At 39.7% G+C, this 27,369-nt stretch overlaps 1 protein-coding gene across 2 annotated transcripts in view; it reads right to left on the minus strand.

Moving 5' to 3' along the window:
• The window catches only part of LOC119722934 (afadin-like), a 41,043-nt gene extending 19,701 nt beyond the window's left edge, over positions 1–21,342 (minus strand). For both annotated transcript variants that reach the window (XM_038193346.1, XM_038193343.1), the window contains exons 1-12: positions 21,061–21,342; positions 18,656–18,848; positions 8,767–8,876; positions 7,875–7,979; positions 7,574–7,733; positions 6,518–6,675; positions 5,507–5,630; positions 4,572–4,706; positions 3,740–3,846; positions 2,915–3,118; positions 1,861–2,005; positions 1,087–1,292 (exon numbers count right to left, since the gene is read on the minus strand). In XM_038193346.1, the coding sequence (XP_038049274.1) occupies positions 1,087–1,292; positions 1,861–2,005; positions 2,915–3,118; positions 3,740–3,846; positions 4,572–4,706; positions 5,507–5,630; positions 6,518–6,675; positions 7,574–7,733; positions 7,875–7,979; positions 8,767–8,876; positions 18,656–18,848; positions 21,061–21,165 (1,752 nt within the window). In that variant the 5' untranslated portion in view covers positions 21,166–21,342. The remainder of the gene's footprint in view (positions 1–1,086; positions 1,293–1,860; positions 2,006–2,914; positions 3,119–3,739; positions 3,847–4,571; positions 4,707–5,506; positions 5,631–6,517; positions 6,676–7,573; positions 7,734–7,874; positions 7,980–8,766; positions 8,877–18,655; positions 18,849–21,060) is intronic.
• Positions 21,343–27,369: the final 6,027 nt, after the last annotated feature.

Genomic DNA, 27,369 nt, shown 5'->3' on the forward strand with positions numbered 1-27,369 from the left:
AATGGCCAGCTCTGAAGCAATGAGAGCTAAGTCCCATTGAACAATGCCACAGTTGTATCCTGCTGCATTCAGTGACCACAGTCTCTGAGGCAGTTTGGCCTCGAGACTTTTTCCCTGATGGATCTTGCTAAATTTGGCAGGCTTGTCACTTAGTCAAGTGTGGCATGCTGCTACATTTTGCAGGGTTCTAGCAAACATACTCTGGATTGTTAGGGTTAATTAATGGTACATGTTCCCCATAGCCTAACAATTCAATTGAATAGCAATGAACTTGAACCAAATTATATCCCAAGTTAGTGGTGTGTGGTTTAGTTTAGTGTGGTGTGGCTGGACTATGCCAGATTGGTAACATTAGCATCTGTAGTACACTGTATTACATAGTCTTACACTGTATAGTCCCCGTTCACTTTTTATGTGAATGTCTTGGTACCAAACACTGACTAGTCTAGTCACAAACTCCCATATTTGAATTTACCCAATTGTTATCAGATTAAACAGAAGTTGAGGTCAACAATTTGAATTTTATAATAGTCATCAATTTGCAATATGTTGTAAATTGTAATGCTTTCTTTTCTTTCGAAATACCCATTTATTGCCCTTGATTGGATGGGCCCAGTCAGGACGCACAATAAATATACAAAATTGGATGTTAAACACATTGTAGATCCTATACATGGTGCCTGAAGGGGCTGTATTCTTGTAAAATCTCAGGTTTTTGAGGTCAAAGTACACACTCTATTTACTGTTGGATGAATCCATAAAACCATTATATGTTGAGGCAGTTTTTGTTGTTGTTTTTTGTGGGGGGGGGGGGGGAGGTGGGGTCGTAACAGTCAGTGCCATTGCAAGGGGCCCACAATGGATATACTTGCAGTGAGGAGCCTGCAAGACCTTAGGAGCCAAATTTTTAATATTTGTTTCAACTTTATCTGTGTTATTTGAAGAAGAAAAATACGAATCAAGTAATCAAGAGACTGCACATGCTGCCCTTATGATTGATTTCTTTCTGCAAATCAAGGAGGAGTGCATCTTATCTGGGAGCCCATTGCAGACGCAATCTAAGGATCAACAGAATATTCATTTTACCCCCACAGTGCGGTCAATCAGATCAGCCGTCTTGTTCAGGAATGCCGTCAGTCTCTGAGCACGCTCAGTAGGCCCCATCTCAGGTCGATACAGCTTGGATAACCTGAAGCGGCATCCCAGATACAGAGTGTAGGTAGGAGCCAATTTGAAGTAGATGTTAGCACCGTTGACATCCCGTATGAAGGTAATCAGGAATTTGTCCTCTCCTGTCAGATGAAAAAAACATCATCGTCACCAGCTCTGAGCCATCTGGGTCTTTGAGACCTCGGGCATTCTCTTAAATAATAGTAACTTCTGCAGAGTTTCTTAAATTTTTACAGATTTTCAGTGAAAATCTAGTGATAAGCATATCCCCCTTGGCAAACAAACGTAATGTGGCTTAGCGTATGTGCAACGGATACCCGTGGAATCCTAGAAGGCAGTATAGATTCCAGATATGTAAAACTGATTGCACGGCTGGGTTCAAATCAACATTCTGGAAACTCTACCAAAAGTTCATGGAAATTACCCATGCCATCGGTAACATCCGAGTGAATTTTTTTTTTTTCATTTCTTTATTTAGTTTCATTATTCCAAGAAATATGTTTCTTTTCTATTTTCCCTGAATCACAGATAGAATGTTTTCAGTCATTTCCTTCTGAAGTGGCCTTTTGACCCAATGCTTAACATTTGTTTGAGTTGAGTTTTCCCCCATAAAGACAACAAATTAGCCAGAATTCCAAGATATCCAATGAGGCTGAATTTTAAGTGATAATAAATGGAATATTTGCTGACCTGCTTCCTTGAATTCCAGAGTAGCTGGCAGCACCTCTGGTGGTTTATTTCTCTTCTCCATCTGGCCGGCATTGGTTTCTATCTTACCGTCCACATCAAAGGTTGTCTCAAAGTTATTGGACTTCTGCTCTCGCTTAGCCCAATCCTGAAACACAACAACAACAACATTATGAGTATCTGGATACAACCAATGTTGATAATGTACAAATGGTCTATAAGGGTCTATTATTGCATATTGCTTAGGATTCATGTTGAGTTGGACTAAACAAAATAGACACAAAAGTACAAACTCTAAACTCAACAGGGTTTTTCTCAGTAAAATTAATACTAACTTTTTTTTGTAGGATTTTGCTCCTAGAGGAACCTCAACTTCCTCATGTGCAATTATCTTGTTTCTCATATTCTTCCGTAAGTTTCGTGCATTATTATTCAACCTTCTCAACTGTGATGTGAGCTGCAAAACCCTTATGATCATGTAATCTACTTTGCTATCGCTTAAAGGTAGAGTAGATCATTTGTCATTTGTGCATTTGTTTCGTTTGAAGCAACAAAAGTGTTCAAAATCTAAAGATGGGTAATAATAGCAACGAATAATATCAACCGCACACACTTGTGCGTCATGTCAACGCTTGCGCGCACCCATTCACAGATTCACCCAATCACAAACGATATACAAATGGAAATTTCCAAAAATGCATCAATTGACTCATCTTTAGAAATGACCTTTTTTTTTTATTGTTTTCTTCAAAATTACAGCATGCCAGAAGGAATAATTACATGGGGAGTTTAGTGCCATTACACTCTTTAAAGTAATTTTTTTCAACTACAATTTTGTCAGTTTTTTTTTTTCGAAAGCTGCAAATGATCTACTCTACCTTTAAATCAAGTGTTTCTGCATTAGAGCCTTTTGATTGTAGTTATGGAAATAAGTAAAAATCAGCCCTGTTTAGTGCTTATTGTTACCATGTGAAGGGTTTTAACAGGTTGCATTACAATTGGACATTCCATAAAACAATAAATAAGTAAACCAAATGATAAAAACTAGCCAACTTACCGGGTCCTCAACTTGTGGATCACAGAATCGGAAGCAATGATGCCTTCCAAACCTAACCACAGCACCGTGTTGCAGCATGGTAGTCTCATAGATACGATGACCGTTGACATAGGTCTCTGATTCAGGGCTGGTAGGTGTGACGGTGACCACACCTTCCATATTGGCTACTACACAGTGACGCGGCTGAATACCAGGCGAGAATAACTGGGAAAAAAGGTACCAAAACTTTTCAAATGTTGTCAAAAACAGCTGTTTCACCAGTTCTTTTCTTCATCTATGTTCAATTTCATGTAGCTACAAAACAAAGATATTTTGAGTTACGCAGTTCAGTAAAAAACATTACTTATCACATTTACATGCTTTACATTAATGCAACACAAATCAATGTGGCTTAAAGTTATCAAACTATACTGTACATGTTTTTAGTTACACTGAATAAACTCAGGCATGCAACTGGAAATTTAGAAAAAACGAGGAAATTCCAAACAACACAAGACTTTGTACAGTGTTTTTCAACTTGTAATGGCATGTATTAACATCCATGAGAAGTAAAAAAAAAAAAAAAAAGAAATCAGCGGATCCGAGGAAAAGTTGCATGCCAGTAAACTACTGCACATGTTTTTAGTTACAATGAATTATCAAGTGAATTTTTACATTGAATATTCGATTGAATTTTCAACACATTATTCAATTGAATTTTCAACGCAATATGCGGACATGCAACTGGGCAGTCAAGGAAGAAGCAATGAATTTCTACTGCTTGGTTTTGAACACAAAAGTGAAGGCAAAGACAAAGACATTCCTGACTTCGATGAATGTACCCACCTGCAGATACTGTCCTGTGTTAGACACTTCATGCTCACTGCCCACTTCAGTCACATTCTCCTGCAGACGATATCGCTTGGGTTTGTAGTCAATGACGTCTGTCCCATCTACAAAGGACAATAATAAAAATAATAATAATAACAGGCATTTATATAACGCTTTACAATTATTATTACCCCTGTTCAACGGGCAAACACTCCTGAAACCTTCTCAACTCCCTGGGGAGCATACACGGCCGGTAGGCAGCCATTTCGGCGCTCTTGGCCGTAATCAACCTCTCACAGTAACCATCTCTGCCCTCACAGGTACCCATTTACTCCTGGGTGGAGAGAAGCAATGAGTGACAAAGCGCCTTGCCCAAGGGCACACGCGCCACAAACCCAGGCGGGACTCGAACCCACAACCTGCAGAATTACCCGCAGACCACAAATTCAATGCTCCATACCGCTAGGCCACAGCACTCCACTGTAACTGTTTATAACAGATCTACATAGGACATACAGCTCTCGGGGAAAATTACTTCATACTATGTGGAGCATGACTCATTGGCAATAGTAAATTTAGAAAGACGTTTGCGGAGACCCATGCTCTAGCACACAACCACCATGAATGGACGAGACGAGACTGGTGTGCAGCTTTCCAGCACAGCACCCCTACAACTCCTCAAGGAGTTAAGGGATTGAGCCAAGGCAAGGCAAGCTCTTATGTCAAGCTTTAGGTTTCTTTCAGTTTATCACCTATGCTGCCCTTTAAAAAAACATTATAACATTACTGCAGTGGGGTTTCAAGGCTTGTTATGTCACTGAATACGAGTTGAGTAGATGTATCTTGCCTTCATTCAATTCCAGGAAGTACGGCAGTCTCTCAGGCGGTAGTCTTGGTGAATGCATGTTGTCCCTTCCCTGTCTCTTCTTAAGACGTGGCTGGTAGTCAGAGGGTCGCAGTTTCAACTCAAAAATCAATTCACCTGTCATAGATAACAATAGAACATTGTAGTTTTGGGTTTGAATCAATCTCTATACTTTTCCAAAATGAATGGAATGGAATCAAGCCAAACATTTCAACTTGTATACAAACCATGGAGCATTAACCTTTAAATAACCCTCCCGATCCTTCAAAATCCAACAGGCTGTTTTGGAGGATTTTACAGCTTGAGGAAGGTAGAGCCCAGCCAGTTACTTTATATACATCTGAGGCCCCTTGCAAGTTTTAAGTACAAAGGATGTGTCATTGGTTTCCTACACAATGGAGCAGTACGGACATTTCAGGCAGTCTCCTAGCTAAAATGTTAGGAGAATATAATATCAGAGGGGAATAGTTACCACACCTCAGGAATATTTGTTATCCAATATACAACTTAACCCATATTTTAATGTACAGTAGAATGCCACTTTATTGCACACCTCTAAACCGAACAAGTCAACTGTCTATTTCAAACATCCCTTTGTTTGGTGAATTTTATGTTAAATTGTTTAAATCAAAGCACTTACAGTGGAAACTGCTATAACAAATGACCAGCATACCCAACAAGCTTTTGTGGACACCATTGATTTGTTGCAGTATAGTTTTACTGTTCGAAATCCAGTAATATACCTTATGCGTTGCAGGTGTCTCAGAGGCTGTTCTACGTTATTTAAATTTACAAAATGTGTTAGCAATGAATACACAAAAGATTTACTCATTCCCATTCTAGTGATACAAAACCATTGCCCTTTAGTTCCGCTTTAACATGTGAGGTCTTTGGTTAAGTTGTGACTGTGAATATACCTCTGCTTTCAGGCCATCTGATCACAGCTTCCAATGGGGACTCATCATCATCCATGATGTGTTCTTTACCCCATCCACCCTTCTCAATATATGCTGCAGGATCCTCATTGGGTGGTACAACAACCTAAATGTACAAACACAGAAATAGTCAATGAGCATGTCAAATGACTTGAGCTTGGGAGGGACAGGTTATAAAAATGAAATCGACTTAATTGAGGAGTGATGATTTACGCTTGATAAACAAAGAGATGTGCCAGCTAAATCAATCAGAGAAATGAGGGGCATTACTCAAATTTTGCCATGTTGACAAGTTACAATTTTAAGAAGTTCCACTTCAGTTTACAAGCAAATCTTAAAATGTACAGTTGCTCGGTTGAGATGCCAACAGTTTAACGCTGAAGAGTATTTCAAAATCAGACAGCTTTTCATCTCAACTTTTTCTTATCACTTAAAAATGGCTCCATAAATACTCTGCAATCCTTTTTCAACTGATACGTATTTGGGATGGCTTATCTTATCTAAAAATGCACTAAACAATCCTACATTAAAGCCCTACATTTGATATACTCACATTGGCAACATTAAAACCTTCCCTTTCTGCCTGGCAAAATCAACAACGCCATCCCAACAGTCAAACTAAATCAAGTGACTGTTTTTAACAGTCAAGTTCTCCCTGCCTTCATAACACAGGATTGACTGGCTGTGACCATCGATGTAACTTGATATACATGTAGCTATGCTTTGACTGTGGGAGATTGATGAGCCAGCTGTACCTACCAGGTTATACATGCTTTTGTCTGAAGATGGAATTTGACTGTCACAGTGCCTACAAGAAATGTGATCTGATTGTTGGTGGTTAGTCTGTGTATAAAGGCATGGCACGGGACGAGGATGGATTTTTTTGTACTGTGAGTGACTGTTCAGACAGCAGAATTAAAGGGACCCCTACTGATAGTTCAATCCTTCCATAGCTTGAAATCATTGAATGTTATCAGTTTGCAGGATACTGACCTTGACGAGACAGAAGTCCTGTGGGTTCTCCTTGGGTCTGCCAAACTTCTCCAAGGCTTCCTTGACGATGGTATCAGCTGACCTGTCCACATCTACCAGTAGGGTCTTGTAAGGCACCTCAGGAAACAAGGAGTGGGCATAGATCTTCAAGGCTCCTCCTGTACAAAAACAAGATCACAAGTATCAAATCTGCATGTACACGTACCCGGCAGGATATTGCCAATGGAATTTTTTAAGTACGCAGCCACTATCACTGGGATTTTGCCAACGTTTGGCTCCATCTCAAGCTTTGCTTCAGGGTTTTTTTAACCTCTGATTCGGGTGAACTATGGCTCAAAATGGCTTCATGCTCGTTTTCAGAAACATCGCATTCAGTAATGAGGCAAAAGTTTAGAGTACGAAAACAATTCTCTTAGGGAAGCATGTGAATTGTTTTCGTTTTGCTGAAAGAACACTTACCTTGTTTGTGATCTGTGGACAGAACTTTTAAACGGTGTTTGTGTTCAAAATTCCATAACTTGAAAAGTACATTGGTGATTTGAATGATTCTTGTATCAAAAGAAAGCTCATTGACTGGGCTTTCATATCCTAGATTTTAAAGGTGCTACAGGCAAAACTTCATTCAAAAGTTGGTCCTGTCATTTGGGTTTCGTTTTTTTACTCACCCTGTATTTCCATTTGGTTTGGATGTTAAAGGCTTCTGATGATTCTCAAGCCAGAGATGGTGCTAAACCTGGGACAAAGCCGGCGTTTCAAAACCACCATAATATAGAGTATGGACTCCATGCAACAGTTACAAAGGGAGACTTATGAAGACTACTGGGAGGAACTCTAGAATGCCTTACTGATGGTGCCTAACGCTCACGCAAAAATGCAACAAATGTGTGCAAGTTCAGATTAAAATTAGTGGTGTGTACTTCACGCCATATGTGCGTGAAACAATATGCGCACCAAGTATGTCGCTCCCATTGGAGCTCATGACAGTTGAAACGAAGCGAAATCTCCTGTTCAAGCACGGAGCCCATATCTACATGTTACCACTGAGTACTGACTGACCTGACTGCGGACGACTCTTGAAGCGTTCCATCTGCTCTAGTTTCTTCTGACGTTGGCGTTTCATGACCATCTCCGGGTTGGAGATGGTACGAGTGAAGCGAGACTTAGACAGGTCCTGGTACAGCTTCTCCGCCTTGCTTTCCTCTGTTTCATTTTTGCTCTAATGGACGAAGAAGAAAAGGAACCAATTCAAATACTCATCCAATAAAGAAAAAAACAATCAAGTTATTCAATTTAACACCTAAAGTTTACCTTGTGCATTTCAATAGTGTACGATTTTGGCAGGAAAACAAATTCCTACCTTGAGTTTAGCTTCTTTATCCTTCTTTTTCTGTTCTTTCTTCTCCCTCTTGGAGAGCTTCCTCTTAAATGGCTGTGGAGGAGCATCCCCACCGTATAGATTGACCTGTAATGGAGCACACAAACAGGATTTAATTGTATAGTATAACCAAACCAGGACACCAAAATTCAGTACAGTATTCCTTAAAGGTCACAGTGTTACTTGTTCATTTTGTTTGTTCAACACTACATGTACCTGTACCTGTTCATACATGTACAGTCCAATCAATACTGCTTATTTATTTGGCCCTTCACCATGTAATTTCATAATTACTGTACACACTGTGCTGTCCTAGGGCTTGTGCAGAAGTCTCAGTACTTGATAACTGAGCTTATCACGGTCAGCTGGCTGGTAAGGCATCTGTACTAGTAAGCAGGGGGTTGTCGGTTTGAATCCTACCCGAGTAGAACGCCATGGTCTACTGGTTACGGTGTTTGACTCATGTACGAAGGTGTGTGGGTTCGAACCCAGCCAGGAACATGGTGTTTGTGCCCTTGGGCAAGACACTTAACTACAATTGCCTCTCTCCACCCAGGAATATAAATGGGTACCTGTGAGGGTCGAGGACCGATTGAACGCTGATATCAGCTGCTGCGTGGTCCCATGGCCTGATGAACGGGGTAATAATTGTAAAGCACTTTGAGATCGTTGATACGATGGAAAGCGCTATATAAGCACAATTATTATTATGACATTTGTGAATCTTTACTCGCTAATCCTTGGAAAGCACCGAGTATAAAATGCTTATGAAATTACACCTGTGGTAAAGCAAAAAAAATTGAATCTTTCTTCAAAATATTAAATGATACAAAATAGTGAGTTTGGATCCTTGCAAGCCTATGACCGTCTTTACCTTTGAGGTATCAGTTGTCATCTTGAGCAAGAAGCGACCTTCTCGTAAATCTTCACTCCAGTTTAACTGCACCTTCAGGGGGTGCTCATCCTTCTTGACTACACGTTCCTCTGGAAATATCAACAAAAATCAACAGAATACTGGTACATCATCCTGAAAATTACTGTAAGTCCATAAACGAGAAGTGGATCCCTGTGTACTTTCCAACATGACCAACATGTGCATGCCCCACACAGTATGCATTATAGAATTTGTCAGTGCCTATCACTTTGGAGTGCTAGTAAGTTGAAGTTTCAATGGATATCAGGTGAAATACAAGAAAGTCTTCTTTTGAAATTATATTCAGCAGAAGCAAACCCAATAATTTTGTGAGGGTACAAAACTTCATTAAAAACAATTCATTAATTCTGAACACGCTGTTACCTACTGGTAAAGCATTTTTTTTTTTTAGATTGCATGTATGTGGAAAAGTCTTTTCATTCAATTTGAAACATGGCATGTACAGGTTTATCATGGCTTCTGACTAGCGCCCCATGCACAAAAACATTGACAAATTGGGGAACTGCCAATAAAGGAGCTAGATAGCTCAGTTGGTAGAGCACCGGAATGGCAATCTGGAGGTCGCAGGTTCAAACCCTGTTCAAGTCAATTTGTTCAAATTTGAAACATTATTATAATGCACCTACATGTGATCAGTTCCCTTTGTGTGGTTTATTTGACAATTTGAGACAGAATTAATTTGAAACAGATTTTCCATGTTTCTCTTACATGTTTTAACAGAATTCAGAAATTGAGAATTACCAAAAAGAAAAACAAATTGACTGTTAACAGTTTGGGTATACATGTTTGAAGTACATGTTTGAAGTACATGTATACTGGCAGATGTCTGATCTAACTGTTTGGGGACAAGGCTACGTTAGACATACTCATGATCTTGCCATTCCATATGGTGAAACTGTTGATAAGCATTGTAAGGACAATTCTATGTGCCAAAGGTATGACCCCAGACAAGGACAAAGATAAGATTTGTCCTTGAGGCAAGGAGCCTAATTAAGCATGTCATGCATAATTTGTACATAAACATCCTTGCATCTATAGGCATATGTTCCTGATGCATGGTCACAACTTGTTCATTCACTTCTGGTACATGTACATAATTAATTTGTACAATACCATGTGTACATGTACATTGTATATAGTGCGCCATGTACATGTACAAAATGTACATGTATTACATGGCTCCATGTTCATTCTATAAAACAAAAACTTAAATCACACATGAAATTTGCTGCAAAGGCGTCAAAATAGAGTTTATTGTCCTAATCAAACATTATCTATTTAGTCTCTCTTTCAAATGTAACACAAAACTGATCTGTGCCCAAGTACATGTAAACAAAGAGAGACGCGATTTGGTTTGCTGCACACTGCACAGTCATTTGACAGTGTTGGTGTTTGGTGGGAAGATTCCTCCAATAAAAAAAAATTCCTTTAGGTTGCAGTGAACCGATGCCCTATGCAAGGTACTTTTCTTCCCATGCACCACATGCTGAGTCTGACCTGTTGTATTTAGTATGTGTAATCAATGACAATAGCCACTGGAATGTCAATGACATGTTCAAGGTTGTGCCTACTACGCACCAAATTACCGACATACCATGGGATGATTGATGTACAGATAACCAAGTGATGTGGGTGTATGCGTTTGGGCTGTGCATCCGAGCGGGTACAAGGGAACCCCATCCCCCCCCCCCCCCCCCACCTCTGAAGTCAGGAACCGGTTACAGATCATGAGATCTGGTATCCATAGCCAACTTTACCAATTGGGCAATTCCACACTAATGGGCCCAAAAGTGTGACATTTGAGAAGACCTTTAAGTTTTGATGATAAAACTGCGATTTTGGTCTCTCAATTTTTGCTGTAAACATTGCAAGCTTCGAACAAATATCCCACCCTGCAAATGATATAACTGGATTTGTATTTTAGAAAATACAGTGGATATTGTTTTAAAAAGTGTTACATACGTAAAGAAGGACAGACATTTTAGATAAAGTCACAAAGTATAAAGCATTAAATTTAATGATCCCCTAATGTGGACTTATTTAAGAAGATGTACCCTGGAGGAATGCTATTCAGTCAAAACCTCGAAAACTCAGAGTCACTGTGAAGAATTATAATGATATTTTATAATCAGGATTTCTACGTACGAACAGACTGGACATTTGTCACAAAATGTCTGTCCCTGTTCGTATGTAACCCTAATCACATCATCGATTGATAACAATGTAAAATGGCTTAATAATGTCACTGGAAGTGCCTATTAGAAACTGAGTTTGTCCTAAGCACCCTTTTCCTTGCAGTGTGTCTGTCCACGTTACATGCGTATCACACAGAAAAGATGCCTGTTATTTTCTCAAATAAAATCATCTTTTGTCTCGTCTTGTCCTAGTCACTTTCAACTTACAAATGTAGCAAGGTATCGGAAAAAACTTTTAAAAAACACTAGCTCATCTTTTACTCTTATGCAACATCCATAAAGTTATCTAATTGGCCCATTAGTGTGGAATTGCCCATTTACTTAGTAACTTCTCAGACATTGAGAAAAAGAAAGGCTTTGAATGTCATTTCTAGGGAATTTTCAAAATGAAAACCAGGCTACATGGGAAAAACAGAACAGATGTCACGTTTATGATGCTTGAGAAAGCTTCAGAAGTTCAGTTCCACCATAAAGCTACCGGTAGTACATGATAAAACTCAATGTACACACTTGTTTCGTGCTGCTTTGAAGTACCGATGTTGTAGTATTAAAATCGTGCAGACCTTAATCGGGTACCCGGCTCCCGTACTATCTGTAAATGCACACCCCTACTCCTTGAGCGTGCATTATAAACACGTCCCAATTTCTAACAATATCTCATGCAGTGATCCCTACCAGTAAAAATAGCATACATTTACAGCAAACTAGATAAAACATTGAAATCATATCAGCTTCTATGTGGGACATGCTGTATTTCTTTAGCAATTATAAAGTGTAATAAACCGCAAACTGAAAGTGATACTGATACTGATACCCAACCTCAAATGACTGAAACCTCAAATGACTTATGATGCATTGTAACTAATAGCAAAAACAAATCTAAACTTTAATTAATTAAGCCATTTACGTTTTTCTGTTTACTTTCTGCTACATCACTGTAAAGCTAACGTTGTGTCTGGAGAAGTACAAAAATACACTGTACATGTACAAGTACATGTTTCCAGACACATATTACAACTGATCACATTTTCCTAACACCAAGAGTATTTTGAGATTCTTCACAATCCACTGGGATGGTTTGGGTGCATTTTGCAGGACTGAGGAAGGTGCAGCTCGGCAACATGTGCTATTGGGTCTTAACAGTGGTAGATTTAACAGGATTCAGAAATGTTACATTTCACATTGGCCTAGTATGAGTTACAATGTACAAGGATGACAGTACTTCTCCTGAGTTTTTTAACCCTAACATCCTAGACATTACTTCGGCATAAGGAACTGAGTCGTACAGAATACTACAAAATTATGTATGCAGGCACCAAATACCAAAAAATACTATGAGTGCTGTGCCCACTTACATGCTGAAGTGCTGCATACTGGTACTACAGTTTAGTATTTTGTAGCTTTAGGTAAGGTTACGGTTAAACAGCAAGGCCTTTTTATTTAGTTATAGACCAATGCATTAAGTCCCGCCTATGACTGCTCAACCAATTTGTCAAACAAAAGTCTGACATGTGCAGCTGGAAAACAAAGTGTCTCATTGGGGAAATGTTGCTAACCGAACAGCAAAGTGGGTGGGGCTCATGGCCACATCCAGATCAGTCCACTTATTAGCCCACGTTCAGTGCACTTACAAGCTTTCATGTACCGGTATTTGCGATAAATTTCATCGAAATGATGTGCATGTGCCAGAGGTTGTTTTCATTGCAAGGCAATGTAGAAGTCATTATTTTTAGTATGATAATTGGTGGTGTTCATGTACATGTAAATGTACACGTGTACACACATGTAATGTGGCATAGATTATTAGCATTTGTACCATGGATTTGACGCCACTCACATCATGCTCACATGTACTGTACATGTACATGTATACATATAATTTGCTGAATTTGGACTGCTATCGTATGTTTACAATACATGTATATTTTATTAGTGCCATTTGTGCCTCAGCAACCATGCAGGTTTGCAAACCCAGCAGAACGTGACCAACAACTGACCTCCACTTGGTTCTCACTGCACAATCCCTCACCACATGATGCAGGGATACTGGATACAATTCAGCATTATGCAGGGCACTGACGCTAGAGCCTAGGGCTAGGCACTTCCAATCAGGCTGCCATGCTGGTAGTAAAAGTCTGTCACTTGTCAGCACACACAGATGTTCACCTGTGCGGCTATTAGCAAATGACTTAGAAAATAATATGGTAACAGTATGCATCACATTAAAACAAATGTAAATGTACCTGTACAGTAACGGATACATGTACATTACATTTAATAGGCATCGGTTATGTAACATGTATATGTACATGTACCTGTTCAATAACAAAAACAAAACAAAAAAAGACATAAAACATAAATTTCTAGGCCTCACAATGCCACAATTTTCACTAGATGTGCATTTACTAAAACTATAGGTTCAGGTGAAAGACAGTGCAGTGGGTGTACATGTACCGCAAATAGAATGACCAGACACGTCATTTGGCTGACACAGCACATACCTACACCATAGAGCAAGGACAGACAGACACAGGGTGAAGATATGTGGACAGGCAAGAAACAAAGGGCAAATTTGCCCACATCCCGCCTACGTATAGGCCTACTGCACATGTGTATGTATACATCTTCATACATGATATTGGGTTATAATGTATCAAACACTACCGGTACTACATACATACGTGTAAGTATGTACACCTCACATTTTGGGCAGAATTTCAATAGTAGGCCTACCGGTACTTCACTTTAGTACATAAATGTATGTAAAGACCTACTGTAGTAATTGTAGGACTGAGACTTAAGGCCATTGCATGGTGCACACTTTTTACTCATGTACATATTCTACATGTACATGTACATGTACACTATGGGAAAACAACATGGATTGCATCTGTAACAAGTGACCATTCATTATCCCAAACATGTACAAGACTTGAATTTTGGAAAAACTTTACTCCAAGCTACTCTGAACACTGAATCATGCAACATTTCCTAACACAGTACTTTGAACTCTTGGCTCTTGACAAAGGAACAATCACATTCAATGTCATTTGATCGCTATCTGGAATACATGGATACGAATTAAAAATATTTACCAATAACTCTTTTGTCTTTGAGAATAAATCACGAGCAAATATGACTTTAAAACAAACATAATAGTACAACCTATCCTGAACAGTATGTGCCATAAAAGATAAACTCCTAGATGGCACATGGTAGCATCTGTGGTCAAGGTGTCAAAAGTATTAGTTTACATGCTTATAGGCCTACATGTAATTTTCTCATAGATTTCTAATATATTTCTCCCCAACTGAAAGGCCCTAACCTATGCCACTGTAAGGGTCATAGAGCACAAGCGTTAGAAGCTGTTACCATGGTAACCTGGCTGCCTACAGCAAGACCAATCATCTCAACATTCTGGATGAACAGGCAAAATAAACCACCTGACTTGCACAAATAAATGGTCATCAGGTTAATATTAGAGCTTGACAGATAGATAAATAATCCACACTAGTTTGCATACATTGCAAAGCATACAATGTACTGCACATGTACATGTACATGTACACCCTGTTCAGAGGATCACAAGCCTTAATTAACCCTCCAAGGCTCCAATGCAATTATTGTAATTGTCCTTTCACTCAAAACCAGTCAAGTGACTGTTTTTAACAGAACATTTAAGAGCTCCTAGCCTACATAAAATAGAATTGACTGGCTGTGACTGTTTACAATGTATAACTTGATACAGCTACATGTATGCTTTGACTACAGGTGATTTACAAGCCAGCTGCACCTACCACTTGCCTGCTTTTGTCGGTTGACTGAATTTATGAAAATATGATCTGAGTGTTGGTGATAAGCCTATGTAAACTAAAAGGCATAGCAGGGGAAGAGGATTGATTTTTAGACAGTCTGTGACTGTTCCCACAACAGGAGGGTTAATGTTATAATTACAGATCATGTTTTGAGTAAAAACAGTACCGTATGGTGGCCCTGAAGGGACATCGCATATCGCAAACGTGTGCGCATACATATGCGATGTCGCGAAATTTATCGCGAATGTGTGTGCACACGTATGCGATGTCGCGAAATTTATCGCGAATATGTGCGCACATGTATGCGATGTCATGAAATTTATCGCGAATATATGCGCACACGTATGCGATGTCGTGAAACAATTCGCAAATATGTGCGCACACGTATGCGAATTTGTTTGCAATGTCGTGAATTTTATTGCATACCTTGTCGCATACCTTTCAGTAAAATTCCTAATGAACTGGGGAGTTGTAGCAGCTAGTCTGGAATCTAGACGTACTGTTAGATATAAATGGGGTCTGACTAATAAACCTTTGAAATTTGCACGCGCAAGTTTGAAACTTGCGCGCGCAAATTTCAAAGTTGCGCAAGTAGCAAGTTTGCGCTCGACAGTACTAGTACATGTAGTAACGATTGCACGAGGAACAGCGTGCGCGTGAAGGTTTATTAGTCAGACCCTATTTATATCTAACAGAACGTCTAGATTCCAGACTAGCTGCTACAACTCCCCAGTTCATTAGGAATTTTACTGAAAGGTATGCGACAAGGTTTGCAATAAAATTCACGACATTGCAAACAAATTCGCATACGTGTGCGCACATATTCGCGAATTGTTTCACGACATCGCATACGTGTGCGCACATATTCGCGATTAATTTTACGACATCGCATACGTATGCGCACACGTTTGCGATATGCGATGTCCCTTCAGGGCCACCATAGTACCGGTACACATGTATGTTCCTACTGTATGCAACATTTATGATTATACACCCTTGATGTGTAAATGAGGTCGTAAGTAAATTTGTGTGCATGATCCCTCTGAAATCCATGAAAGATTAAAATGACGGCACAAAAGTTGTTGAGGTTGACCTCGTTAACCAGGCAATTTTTCTCTTTTGTAAATCCGTGAAATCAATTGAACACAGTGTAACTAAATGTATCACAGAGCCAGGGCTTTTCTCCAGACATTTACTGCAACTTGTGTCAGTTCTGTGTATTCGTGGACTCATGGGCACACCCAGGATCTATCTTTGGACAGGGCTCACCAGTGATTCTTACACCAGCCACGAGCAAACTCAAAAAGCTGGACAGGGGTGGGAAAGCTGGACCTAATTTGACACTTAGGCCACTGATAATTTTATGTATTGTACACGTATTTAGCCCTGATTTTATGAGTGTGCAATTTATGCAAAACAAACTTAAAGGGGGCCTGCTATTGGCTTACAGCTCCTTTTTTTTGGGGGGGGGGGGAGTGGAGGGGGGTTGGCGATGGTGGTGGGGGTCTAGGTACCTCCAAAAGTGCAATTTCTGACCTTTATAACCCCAGGGCAAACTGTACTCAAGCAGTATAAACTGATTATGACAGCACTGGCTCAAAGAAACTTGTTTATATTTTTAATACCCTTGGGCCAAAGATTGTTGGTATCACACGGACAGACAGGATCTGGCTTTCAATGTAAACTACATGTAACGACTAAATTATGTAAATTGTTGCATAGTTTATTGCTAACACTCCACAGCGTTAAACTTCCGACAACCCATTTTTTAATTTGAGGTGATAACCAGTAGTCTAAATTCATATCGATGCATATTTTCATTTTATTTCATCTGAAGATTCCTGCACTAAAATTTCTCTGAAAACAATGGTGCTTTCATTACATGTACATGTACATCAGTAACATATTTCAAAATGAAGTTAAGAATGCCATGGTCCAGTGGTTACGACGTTTGACTCATGTACGATGGTGCGTGGGTTCGAACCCTGCCAGGAACATAGTGTTTGTGCAAGACAATATAACTACAATTGCCTCTCTCCACCCAGGTGTATAAATGGGTACCTGTAACTAGGCTTGAGCAGTTCCAACCTTCCTGGAACCGGTTCCGGTTCCCAAAAAAGAACCGGTTCTGAGTCGGAATCGGCTCCCGGAAAATTTAATGAAAAGCATAAGCTCTGGAAATTACATGTAAAGAAGTGTGTCACCTACGTGAGGCCGTGCTCCTTGGATTTTGACGTGCAACAATACATGTTATTCTACGGTACTACGTATGTTTTCAGTGTCTTTTTCCTGTGAAACTGCGAGCTTTATTACTTCATTCTCTGTTCCATTCCCATGATTTAATTTACTGCGGCGGCGACACCGCCATACTGTCGAGAGTAAACAATTCACTGCACAGCACAAGTACATGTACACGCACACGCTACGCACGTACACACTGGTACCTTGCTTTCAATGAACACGTGGAACTGATCGAGTGCTGGAATCGGCTCTGACCATAGCTCTGATGGACCCGTGTACAAATTTACCCGGCTCTGATTCGAACGAGTCATGGGCGGTCCGGATTCGACTGCTGTATTATCTAGCAGGTATAGCAGCCTATTTTTCACCATGTGCACCGAACAGAAAGAAGTTTTAGAAATGAAGCAAAGGAATAATTCATTTTCATGCAACAGTAGATTCGAGACTCGTATGGAGCTGGGGATTTTTTACATGTACCCCGGCCCACGGCTCATGAAATCCGAATCTCAAAACAGCGCTGTACCCAGTACACGGGTCCGTAGATCCGATTCCTGCGGCACTCATCAGACAGAGCGGGGGCCATCACAGCCGATTCCAGCACTCACAGGCGGTGTGACAAAAAAATTGACTCATAACAACGAACTCCTTTTTTGTGATCATTCATTTTTCTAATTATCTATGCAGAAGCATGCGCAATACCACCATGGAGTATTTTATGAACCTAAATTCACGCTACACCGATTGTCCAAACGGACTTAGTATTGGGCTCAATGCAATGCACTGCTATGCATGCATGCACGCCTCGTGGCCCGACCGCAAACATCGTAGGGCGGTTTGTCTCCGACTCTCTGTGATGTATTTGGAGTCTGTGGTTTTCTCGCCGTTGTTTTGACTAGCGAGATTGAATGATGTCCCGGTGTTGACTTCCTACCTGTATGTAGCTGATTCTCGGCTCTGGATTTCGTGCACAGAGAATTGGTAATTTAATCTGGAACCGATTCTTTTGGACGGGACACACAGCGTGTGCGTACTGTACTTTACTGGTTATAACGCGCGAAGTACCCAAGACTTCCTTAATGTACCAAAGTTATTAGCCATAGCGTCTTCGCATGAGCGTCAGGCGTTGTTGGCGTGCGAGAATGTTCAAATTTAATTGCAATGATCTCCCAGACTAATCCCCGCCCCAAATACATTTGGATCACTCGAAATACACAGTCTAGGTCTCCCCCAACTCTCCTTTTCTGGCCGTTGAAGGGGTACTTGTGCAGGGAGCCCATACAACAACAAATCATTACTATACTTCATACATATTCATGAACCAGAGCCGAACTCTCACTGGTCAATTCACCATCACGTGCCAGATGTTATTTTTGCTGTTTACCAAGCACGCGTGTGAGGATTCACGCACAGGGTAAATACGCATGCATATAACATGGTTTATTTCGGGTGGACAGTTGATATTAGCTCCCCTCGGTATTGGAAGTTGACAAACTAGTTCCCTCGGCTTCGCATCGGGGAGCAAATATCAACTGTCCACCATCAAACCACGTTATATTTGTATAGTTGTCTGATTCTTACCGCCATTGGCATGTACTTCCACCAGTATGTAGTCTGGAATGGACAGCATGCGCATATCAGGATGGAATTTCTCTATCAATGTATTGATGACATCTGTTGTGTTGGCTGAGCTGGAAACACGAATGCATTTGGATGTCACTTTGTCACCTTCCTCCTGGTAGAAGAAGCGCATCACTCCGAAGAATTCCAGGTTCTGCAGATAACAACACCAAACAACCATATTCTCAGAGTCAAGTTTCTTAAAGAACCTTTGTGTATCGGTACATATATGGTAAAGCCCTTTTTGCCAACTGACTATTTTTGGGGAAAAAGTAATTAATGACTTAGTAGGCTATGGCGCATGAACTTACTTCAAAGTAAAGGTACATGTACGTTGTAGTCCTAATGTTAAGTTGTTCTACAAGTTTGACATTCATTACCTTTGTAAAAAAAAAATTACAAACAATTACATAAAATTCACAAAACATACACTGAAACAAAACAAAACTTTTACAATTGCTTACTTCTAACAAGTACATGTAATTCCATTTAATTAATTGAATTTAATTAATTGAATCACGTAAAGACTCAGCTCAGTGATGTACATACATGTACATGTTATATTGTGTATGTAGAGGCAAGGGATCCTCTTAATAATTTCAGCAATCTGATGTTTATGTAAAGAAACTCCTTGGAATGTGATAACGTAAACATTCCATACATCCACATCATACAGACACAGCCTTTGATCTCGATAATGAAGAGTTGAACTGAGAGACATGCAAGTGCGTATAATGTTTATAAATCTCTGTGTGTTTATTTTAAATTTCACTAAAGCCTACTGGGCAACTTCTAACCTTCATGTTACATTTATTTGGCATGTATACTGTACTGCATGTCGATGGCTACAATCCCACACCCCTAACCACCCCAAACCAAAATCCAACTGCACAATTTGTTGGAATCTGTTGGAGTGGGTACTGCACTAGTAAACTGGTAGGGTCGGGCATACATTGTACATGTACCACCATAATCAGAGTCCAACAGTTTGGGCATTGAGTTAGGTGTTGGATTTTGCAAGAGTGAGGAAGGTTCCTGTAAACCACTCTAGGGGGTAAGAATTAATACTAGTGCATTCAGGGCTGTGGAACCACCCCATCATTATTTTATGAATTTGAACATGTACCGGATATTTCACTTTCTCTGTTTTCTTTACTTTCCTTTTTTCTTTGCCATTGGGTAATTTTGGGTTATCAGCATTGGATTGCAAAGATTCTGGGAAGGTTTAAGCAGGTTCAGTGGTAAGGGCTTTCTATTGCTTCATGCAAATTGCTGTCTTTGTGTACTGTGACGTCTCCATAGGTATGACTGTATTCAATGGATTGTAGTTTTAACATTCATTGAGCTCTCATTGCAAGTGCAGCCCACTACAGCTGTTGACAGTACACTCTTCATGTATTTTTGTTGTTCAAAAATGCACATCATTAATACCTTACACAGCCAAACATCTTGGACATTTTTGCAGGACGCTTTTAAACACAACATCCAAGTGCATCCAACACAATACAATAGCCCAATGCAACTGGCACAATGCACAAAACTGGAACACATTGCTCATTATATTTTTAACACCGTCTCAATTTTATTTGTATTCATTACAATTTACATGCCGTTGGGCTTACATGCAAGTCCTAAATCCAACAAAATTATGTGTTAAATTGTTGAAGGGTTGGAGATGATCAAGGTTAAACAAAAAGTGGCTGTGCCAAAATAGTGCTATGAAATTGGTTCACGAGACTGCAAGTGCAATGTAGGAAATTGATGGCATCAATAACTTCCTGTAGTACTTCCTGGATACAAATAAAATTGACACAATGTTAAAAATGTTTAAAAACCACTCCCCTTGCTGTATAATACATGTACACAAGAACAATTAGCCTACAAAACAGCAAAATGATTAAATAAACAATTCGCAACAAACTTTAATTTGGAGTTTACTAACAATAACATGCGTTTTAAAATAAATACATTCAAATTTTACTATATTCAAATTTTACTATTCAAATTTTACAGTTAAAAATGTTCATGTTTCCCAAATGATTTTATCAGAATACTATACCAGTAATGTTTCTTTCCTTACATTTCTGTATGAACTTGAACATGTCGGACGGCGTCAGGTTGCAACATTCTTTCCAAATCAAAATCTCAAACATTGTGTCAAATTGACAAACATTTTTCATTAAACATGATGAAATGTCACTAAAAAAAAACCACAATTTGCCTTCATAATCATTCACCAAGCACAGCAATTGTCAAACTTTATGCTGGTTACATATCATTCATGTTTACAATGAAATCACAGTCTGTGTCATGGTTTAGGGTGTAATAAATATTAGAGGAATTTGAAAGAGTGCACATTATTTTACCTCATCTGGTTCAGTTATTTCGAACAGATCCAACCGACTTGCATTCCATACTTCGATGACGCGCTTCAGGCGGAGTCTTTCATCTTGTGCGCCCCGCCGAAACATCTTGTTGCAGGTGGTACCGTTTCTCTGGTCTTCCACTGACAAAATTATGATTCCATCCGGATGAATATTTGTGATTCTGTTGGGTAAAATCCGTCGAGTTTACTTCTGTTTTCACACCACACGACGCGACAACTCCAGCAGTCGTAGTAGTTTTAAACCATTCTTAACTGCGCATGCGTGATACAATCATTTGAATGGAATGCACTGTGGTGTAGTCTGGTGCTCAAACTGGATTTCTGGATTATATTATAAAAGAACCGTGAGTCGGTTGGGTATGGGACCAGGAGGGGTGTGGGTATTTTTATTCTTTAAAATCCATTTTGTTCTAGTTAAACGCGTTTCGATGAGTCGGCTGAACGTGGGTTCTTTAGTTGAGAAAAGTATTTGACATGAATCATACATGATGAGCTCTGACCGAAGTCCATCAGTAGGAATTTGACTTTTATTGTTGTGGGTGAAACAGGAAGTAGGGGGATCTTTTTTTTTATTATTATGTCGGCGGTTCCTCCGCGATTCAGTTGATGAAACTTGTTCAACCGTATAGGCCCATATTTATTTCAGCAGCCCTGTATCTCTGCTGTGTGCAAATTGCATTTCTCAAGTTTCAGGCTCTTTGATATTCACAAAAAATGCCGGCGGGGGGGGGGGGGTTCATCAGCAAATCATTGATGAAATGTAGACAGCCTACACTTAATGGCCTCCATAATGTTGGGGACAGGCTAGGGGGGGGGGGGGGGGGGGGGGCTCATATTTCATACTCTCAATGGGGGCGCTGTCCAAATCCCAAGAGTACGTATTAACACTATTATTACAGACTAGTGTACGTACCCCCTAATAAGCTGGCTGTACAGTGTAGCAAAAAACAAATATTAAACTGGCTCCGTCCGTATTTTGTGCACAGGCATACATTACTATATAGTTTTGGGGTGTCAGAGCGGGGGTGGGGGGGTTCGCATTATTTTTAAAGAATTTCTATGAATAAAAAACACATTTTTTTTTACAGACCTAGGGGGGTCCCCCTGGATCCGCGCCTGTACGGTAGTAAATTAAAAAATGTTTAATGATAAAAAAACTTTTCTTCTGTTGTATTTTTTTCGTGAATGACTTTTTTTTAATGATGTTTATAATGGGTTGCTTTGGCGCACAAACATCATGCCAAGCCTTGCAAGTACGTTGCAGTTATGGGAGCTTTCCGGTGATTCTCTGGCGGTAAATAACTCAAATTTTGTAAAGTAGGCCTGTAATATTATTGTCCCAAACTACACATAGATTACTTTTTGTTGTTCCATTTCTCATTCACGGGTAAAATGGTTGTTTTGTATAAAGTAATTTTTTCATAATTAAGCTAGATGGATGCGTATCATATCGTAATCTGCCTCATTCAAAAGCCCAATTTAAATATGCGTTCCCCGTGCCATTTTCGAGTTGTGACCTCGAAAAATCGATCTGTTTTATAGCAATATAAAAGTTATTCACTTTTGAATGAGACGTTGAAAAAATATCCAAGGACTGTTTAGTATTTCTTCACCAAATACGACACTGATTCGGCTCTCGCATAGAGGGTTATTTTTTTTAAAGAGGGTTCGATCTCTTGCAGACACCCAAAATCAGAATAAAGTATTCGTTACTTTGGAGGGGACAACAATCCATTTTGAACAGCATGATGGGGCATGCATCTTGAAAACGTCGAATTTCTGCTGCGTCTAAACCCCTGAATAAAAGTACACTAGGAACGGCCGGCAAAAATTTGACGTTTGAATTGACGCGACAGTCTGTCGGATTTCTGCAGAAAGTTTGACAGGCTGTCACCACGATCTTGCGGCACTTGAAGACTGATACGGCTTTAAACGTCGAACTTTTCTAATCCAATTCGACTCGATGTGGCCCGAATCCGAATTTCTATCACCGTGGAAACTTGCAAATTATGCTGTCAAGGGAGGATTTGGGGGGGGGGGGGGGGCAAAGGGGGCCATGCCCCCCCCCCCCAAAAAAAACGACCCCATTTTTAAAAAAAAGTGACTTCGCAATAAAGGCAGGCAATGAGTACACCACCAATATTTCCTAAAAAAACATTGGTTAAAGTGGTCAGAAATTTCCTCAGATCGCACCACAGAGCACCTAGAATCCAATTTTTTTTCGGGGCCCTTAAAGCGGGCCCCGAAACCAATGTCGTAATTTCTTTGACCCACTTTTTGGGGGACCAAATATTTTTTTTTTTGGCCCCCCCCCAAAAAAAATTGTGTTCTGGATCCGCCCTTGTATGCTGTAGCCTAGTGTACTTGAGGCATAAAGGGAAAATACAACATTTGCAAACATCAAAAAATAAAACTACCAAATCATTTCGAAATACCTTGCTGGACTGTTAGTGAATGACAGTGTAAAGCATCCTGTAAAATCATGGCACCTGGTATACTGTCATTTTCAAGAAAAGTGGTATTTTAGTATCAATTTCCAACGCTGATCGGCCGACCAGCGTTGGAAAAAACTGGCTTTTTTTCAAATACTGGCCCCAGTTGACCACCGCACTTGTTTGCAATCGATTACACACCTATGAACGGGTACAAGCCAGCTAGACTGGTTCCCTGACCTTACAATTCCCCAATGTATGTAAACTGCTCTGTTTCTTCTTGAATGGAGTCAGGGAACCAGACTACAGGAAAATGATTGTTTTTCTTGGTTTTATAGCATTTTCGAACCCAAAACCTCAAAAAAGTCAGTGTAACTATATTTGCTATTTATTTCCACCCCCCCCCCCCCAATTCCATCCATTTCTGAAAATTACAGCAAAAGCAAATACCTCTTGGACCCTCTTCTGCGAACTCTTGTTCAAATAACTTTTGATTTTGATAGAAAAAAATAACCCAAACAAAATATGTTCTTCAGGGTGAAACTCGAAAAAATGTGCACGAACAATAAAAAAAAAAGTGCCCGGCCAACGACCAAAAAATGCCGCAAATAGCGCCCTCCCGCTTTTTTGAGCTTTCACGGCTAGCCCGTGCACTTGAAATTTGGGTACCCATGACAAATTTCTCGGTACGCCATATTTTGTTTGTTGCCCCCCCCCCCCCCCCTTTTAGACCAAAGTTACTGCCATGGGCGTCACAATCGGTGGGGGACGGGGGGGGGGGGCAAGTCTCTCACCCACACTTTTTTAAAGTGGGGGATATCACTTATCGTTTGCTCCTCCCCACTTCTTTCGTCCCCGAATAACAAATGTGTAGCCTACACGTGATTCTATAACTCAGAATAGCTGATTTGATGACTCCAAACTCGAAAATGATGTGTATTCACTGCAGAATCAATCAAACCACAGTGCTCGGTCGGTTTAGCGCGCCACAGTGTAGGCGGGTGGTTTCGGGTGGTTTCGAGCGCTACAGTAGTGATTTTAGTGTTAAAAAATGAAACACTTTCATCATAGCTAGAAGACGTCCGATAAACCACCCGTAGGTACATTAGTAACAAAAATGCTTAGGATCGTTACACGGTGGACAAAAGCACCATTTTTTTCACCAAAGCATCTCCATGGTATACCTTTTCGAAAAAAAGACGGACGCAAAAATTGGATGATGGGAAGGACATGTATGACGTCATTATGACGCCATCAGCTAATTATTACATGAAAAAAAATATAAATTGATAATAATCTTCAGAACTACAAGCATCACAACAACAAATGTGGTATCAAATTAAAGGGGACAACAAGATCTGTCATTTGAGTGGTATGTCATTGGGATGGAGTATAGTTAACCTTTTGTTTTGGTCAAAAGACCTTTTTTTGGCTAAAATCATGGATTTTGGGTAGTCACTTTGACACCTTGTTTTAACATGCAAACAGTATGTGGTATTGTGAGATATTGTTTTTAAGTCAGAGAGAAAGGTTAAAATTCTGTGTCAAAAGAGTTTTTGTAATTGATTATTAGTATCCTAAATGTTTAAACTTGTTCCAAAGATAGGCGGAAAAGTGAGGTACCTTATAGAAAAAAATCTTGACACGGGTGGACAAAAGCACCATTTTCACACCAAAGCATCTCCATTGTTTACCTTTTCGAAGAAAAGTAGGATGCAAAACATATGGGAAGGGCCATTTATGACATCATTATGACGTTATCGGCTAATTATTACACACTTATACATGTACATTAAAATTGAGAAATTAGTTAGGAATAAGCCATGGATCGTTTTTTTTTTCACCTTTAATATACGTTTCTGAGATCAAGGAAATCAATACAGTTGCCAATTTTGTTCTTAAACTATCTTTAAAAGATTTAAATACAAATAGTTTGATAAAATTAGATTGTTTCCTAATTTAACGTATTAAATTAAACATGTATGTACATGTACATTTAATACACCCTCGCTTCTATCCCCTGTTGTGATCAATGATTTGTTAAAATGCAATGTCTTATGTCATGATTACCTCATTAATGATTACCTCAAGAATGATGCCACGAGGCATTATTTTCCACAAAAGTTTCTACTGTCCCTTCGTCTCCGTATTCTACATCAACTGGCAATGCACTTATTGCCCTAAACCTTTCAGCATTTGCCAGGAATTGAGCATATACATCTCCGGCGTTACAAATTAAACCTTTTTGTGGACAACGTAGTTTTTTTGGTGTAGTTTGCATGCATAATAATGCAAGCAGTCCAATCCATGATGACTGTCCTGAAATACGATAGTAGCAGTTTACATATAAGCAATAAAACGGAGAATGTTCAAACCAATTGTATACGTTCCAATGTTGCAAAAAAATACGTTTTTTGGAGTTATGTGGAAGATAACAAGAAAGGATAACTACTCACACAATGGACCTTCAGAGATGCTCTGCTCGTGTCACACAGAAGATGATGTCTGGTGGATACTTCAATAGGACAGACGGTCCGAGTGCCACCCGATATAGTCCGAAGGTCCGATATAGTCCGAAGGTTCTTTAGTCCGAAGGTTCGATAGTCCGAATAGACGATATGGTTTGATAGTCCGAATCGACAATAAGGTTTGATAGTCCGAATAGATGATAAGGTTCGATAGTCCGAATACACGGTAAGGTTCGATAGTCCGAATCGAAAATAATGTTCGATAGTTCGAATTGACAATAATGTTCGATGGTCCGAATTGACAATAAGGTTCGATACTACGAATTGAGAATAAGGTTCGATAGTCCGAAGGGACAATGCGGTTCGTCAGTATGACACTTCGGACTATCGGACCTTACTGTTGATTCGGACTATCGGACCTTATAGTCTTTTTGGACTATCGAACCTTATTGTCCATTCGGAATAATGAACCTTCGGACTATTGAACCTTATTTTCGTTTAGGACCTTCAGAGATGCTCTGCTCGTGTCACACAGAAGATGATGTCTGGTGGATACTTCAATAGGACAGACGGTCCGGGTTCCACCCGATATAGTCCGAAGGTCCGATATAGTCCGAAGGTTCTTTAGTCCGAAGGTTCGATAGTCCGAATAGACGATATGGTTCGATAGTCCGAATCGACAATAAGGTTTGATAGTCCGAATAGATGATAAGGTTCGATAGTCCGAATACACGGTAAGGTTCGATAGTCCGAATCGAAAATAATGTTCGATAGTTCGAATTGACAATAATGTTCGATGGTCCGAATTGACAATAAGGTTCGATACTACGAATTGAGAATAAGGTTCGATAGTCCGAAGGGACAATGCGGTTCGTCAGTATGACACTTCGGACTATCGGACCTTACTGTTGATTCGGACTATCGGACCTTATAGTCTTTTTGGACTATCGAACCTTATTGTCAATTCGGAATAATGAACCTTCAGACTATTGAACCTTATTTTCGTTTAGGACCTTTGAACCTTCGGACTGATTAAACTTATTTTAAATTCGGACTGTCGAACCTTCGGATAATGAACCTTTTTGGCTTATGAACCTTCGGATTAATGAACCTTCGGACTATTGCATGTTCGGATTAACAAACCTTATTTCATTTTCGGACTAACGAACCCTCTTGTGGAATCTCATCAAAACGCTTCACGACCTTATTTTCATCCGATTTTTTGCATCCTACCCTATTTTTGATCGTAACACATTGGCAAAGCTTTGGTGAAAAAAATGGTGCTTTTGTCCACCGTGTAACGATCCTTAGCATTTTTGTTACTAATGTACCTCACTAATTTCTGCCTATCTTTGGAACAAGTTTAAACATATAAATGATCAATTATAG

The sequence above is a fragment of the Patiria miniata genome, unplaced genomic scaffold (genome assembly GCF_015706575.1).
Source record: "Patiria miniata isolate m_02_andy unplaced genomic scaffold, ASM1570657v1 HiC_scaffold_16, whole genome shotgun sequence".
NCBI classification, from domain to species: domain Eukaryota; kingdom Metazoa; phylum Echinodermata; class Asteroidea; order Valvatida; family Asterinidae; genus Patiria; species Patiria miniata.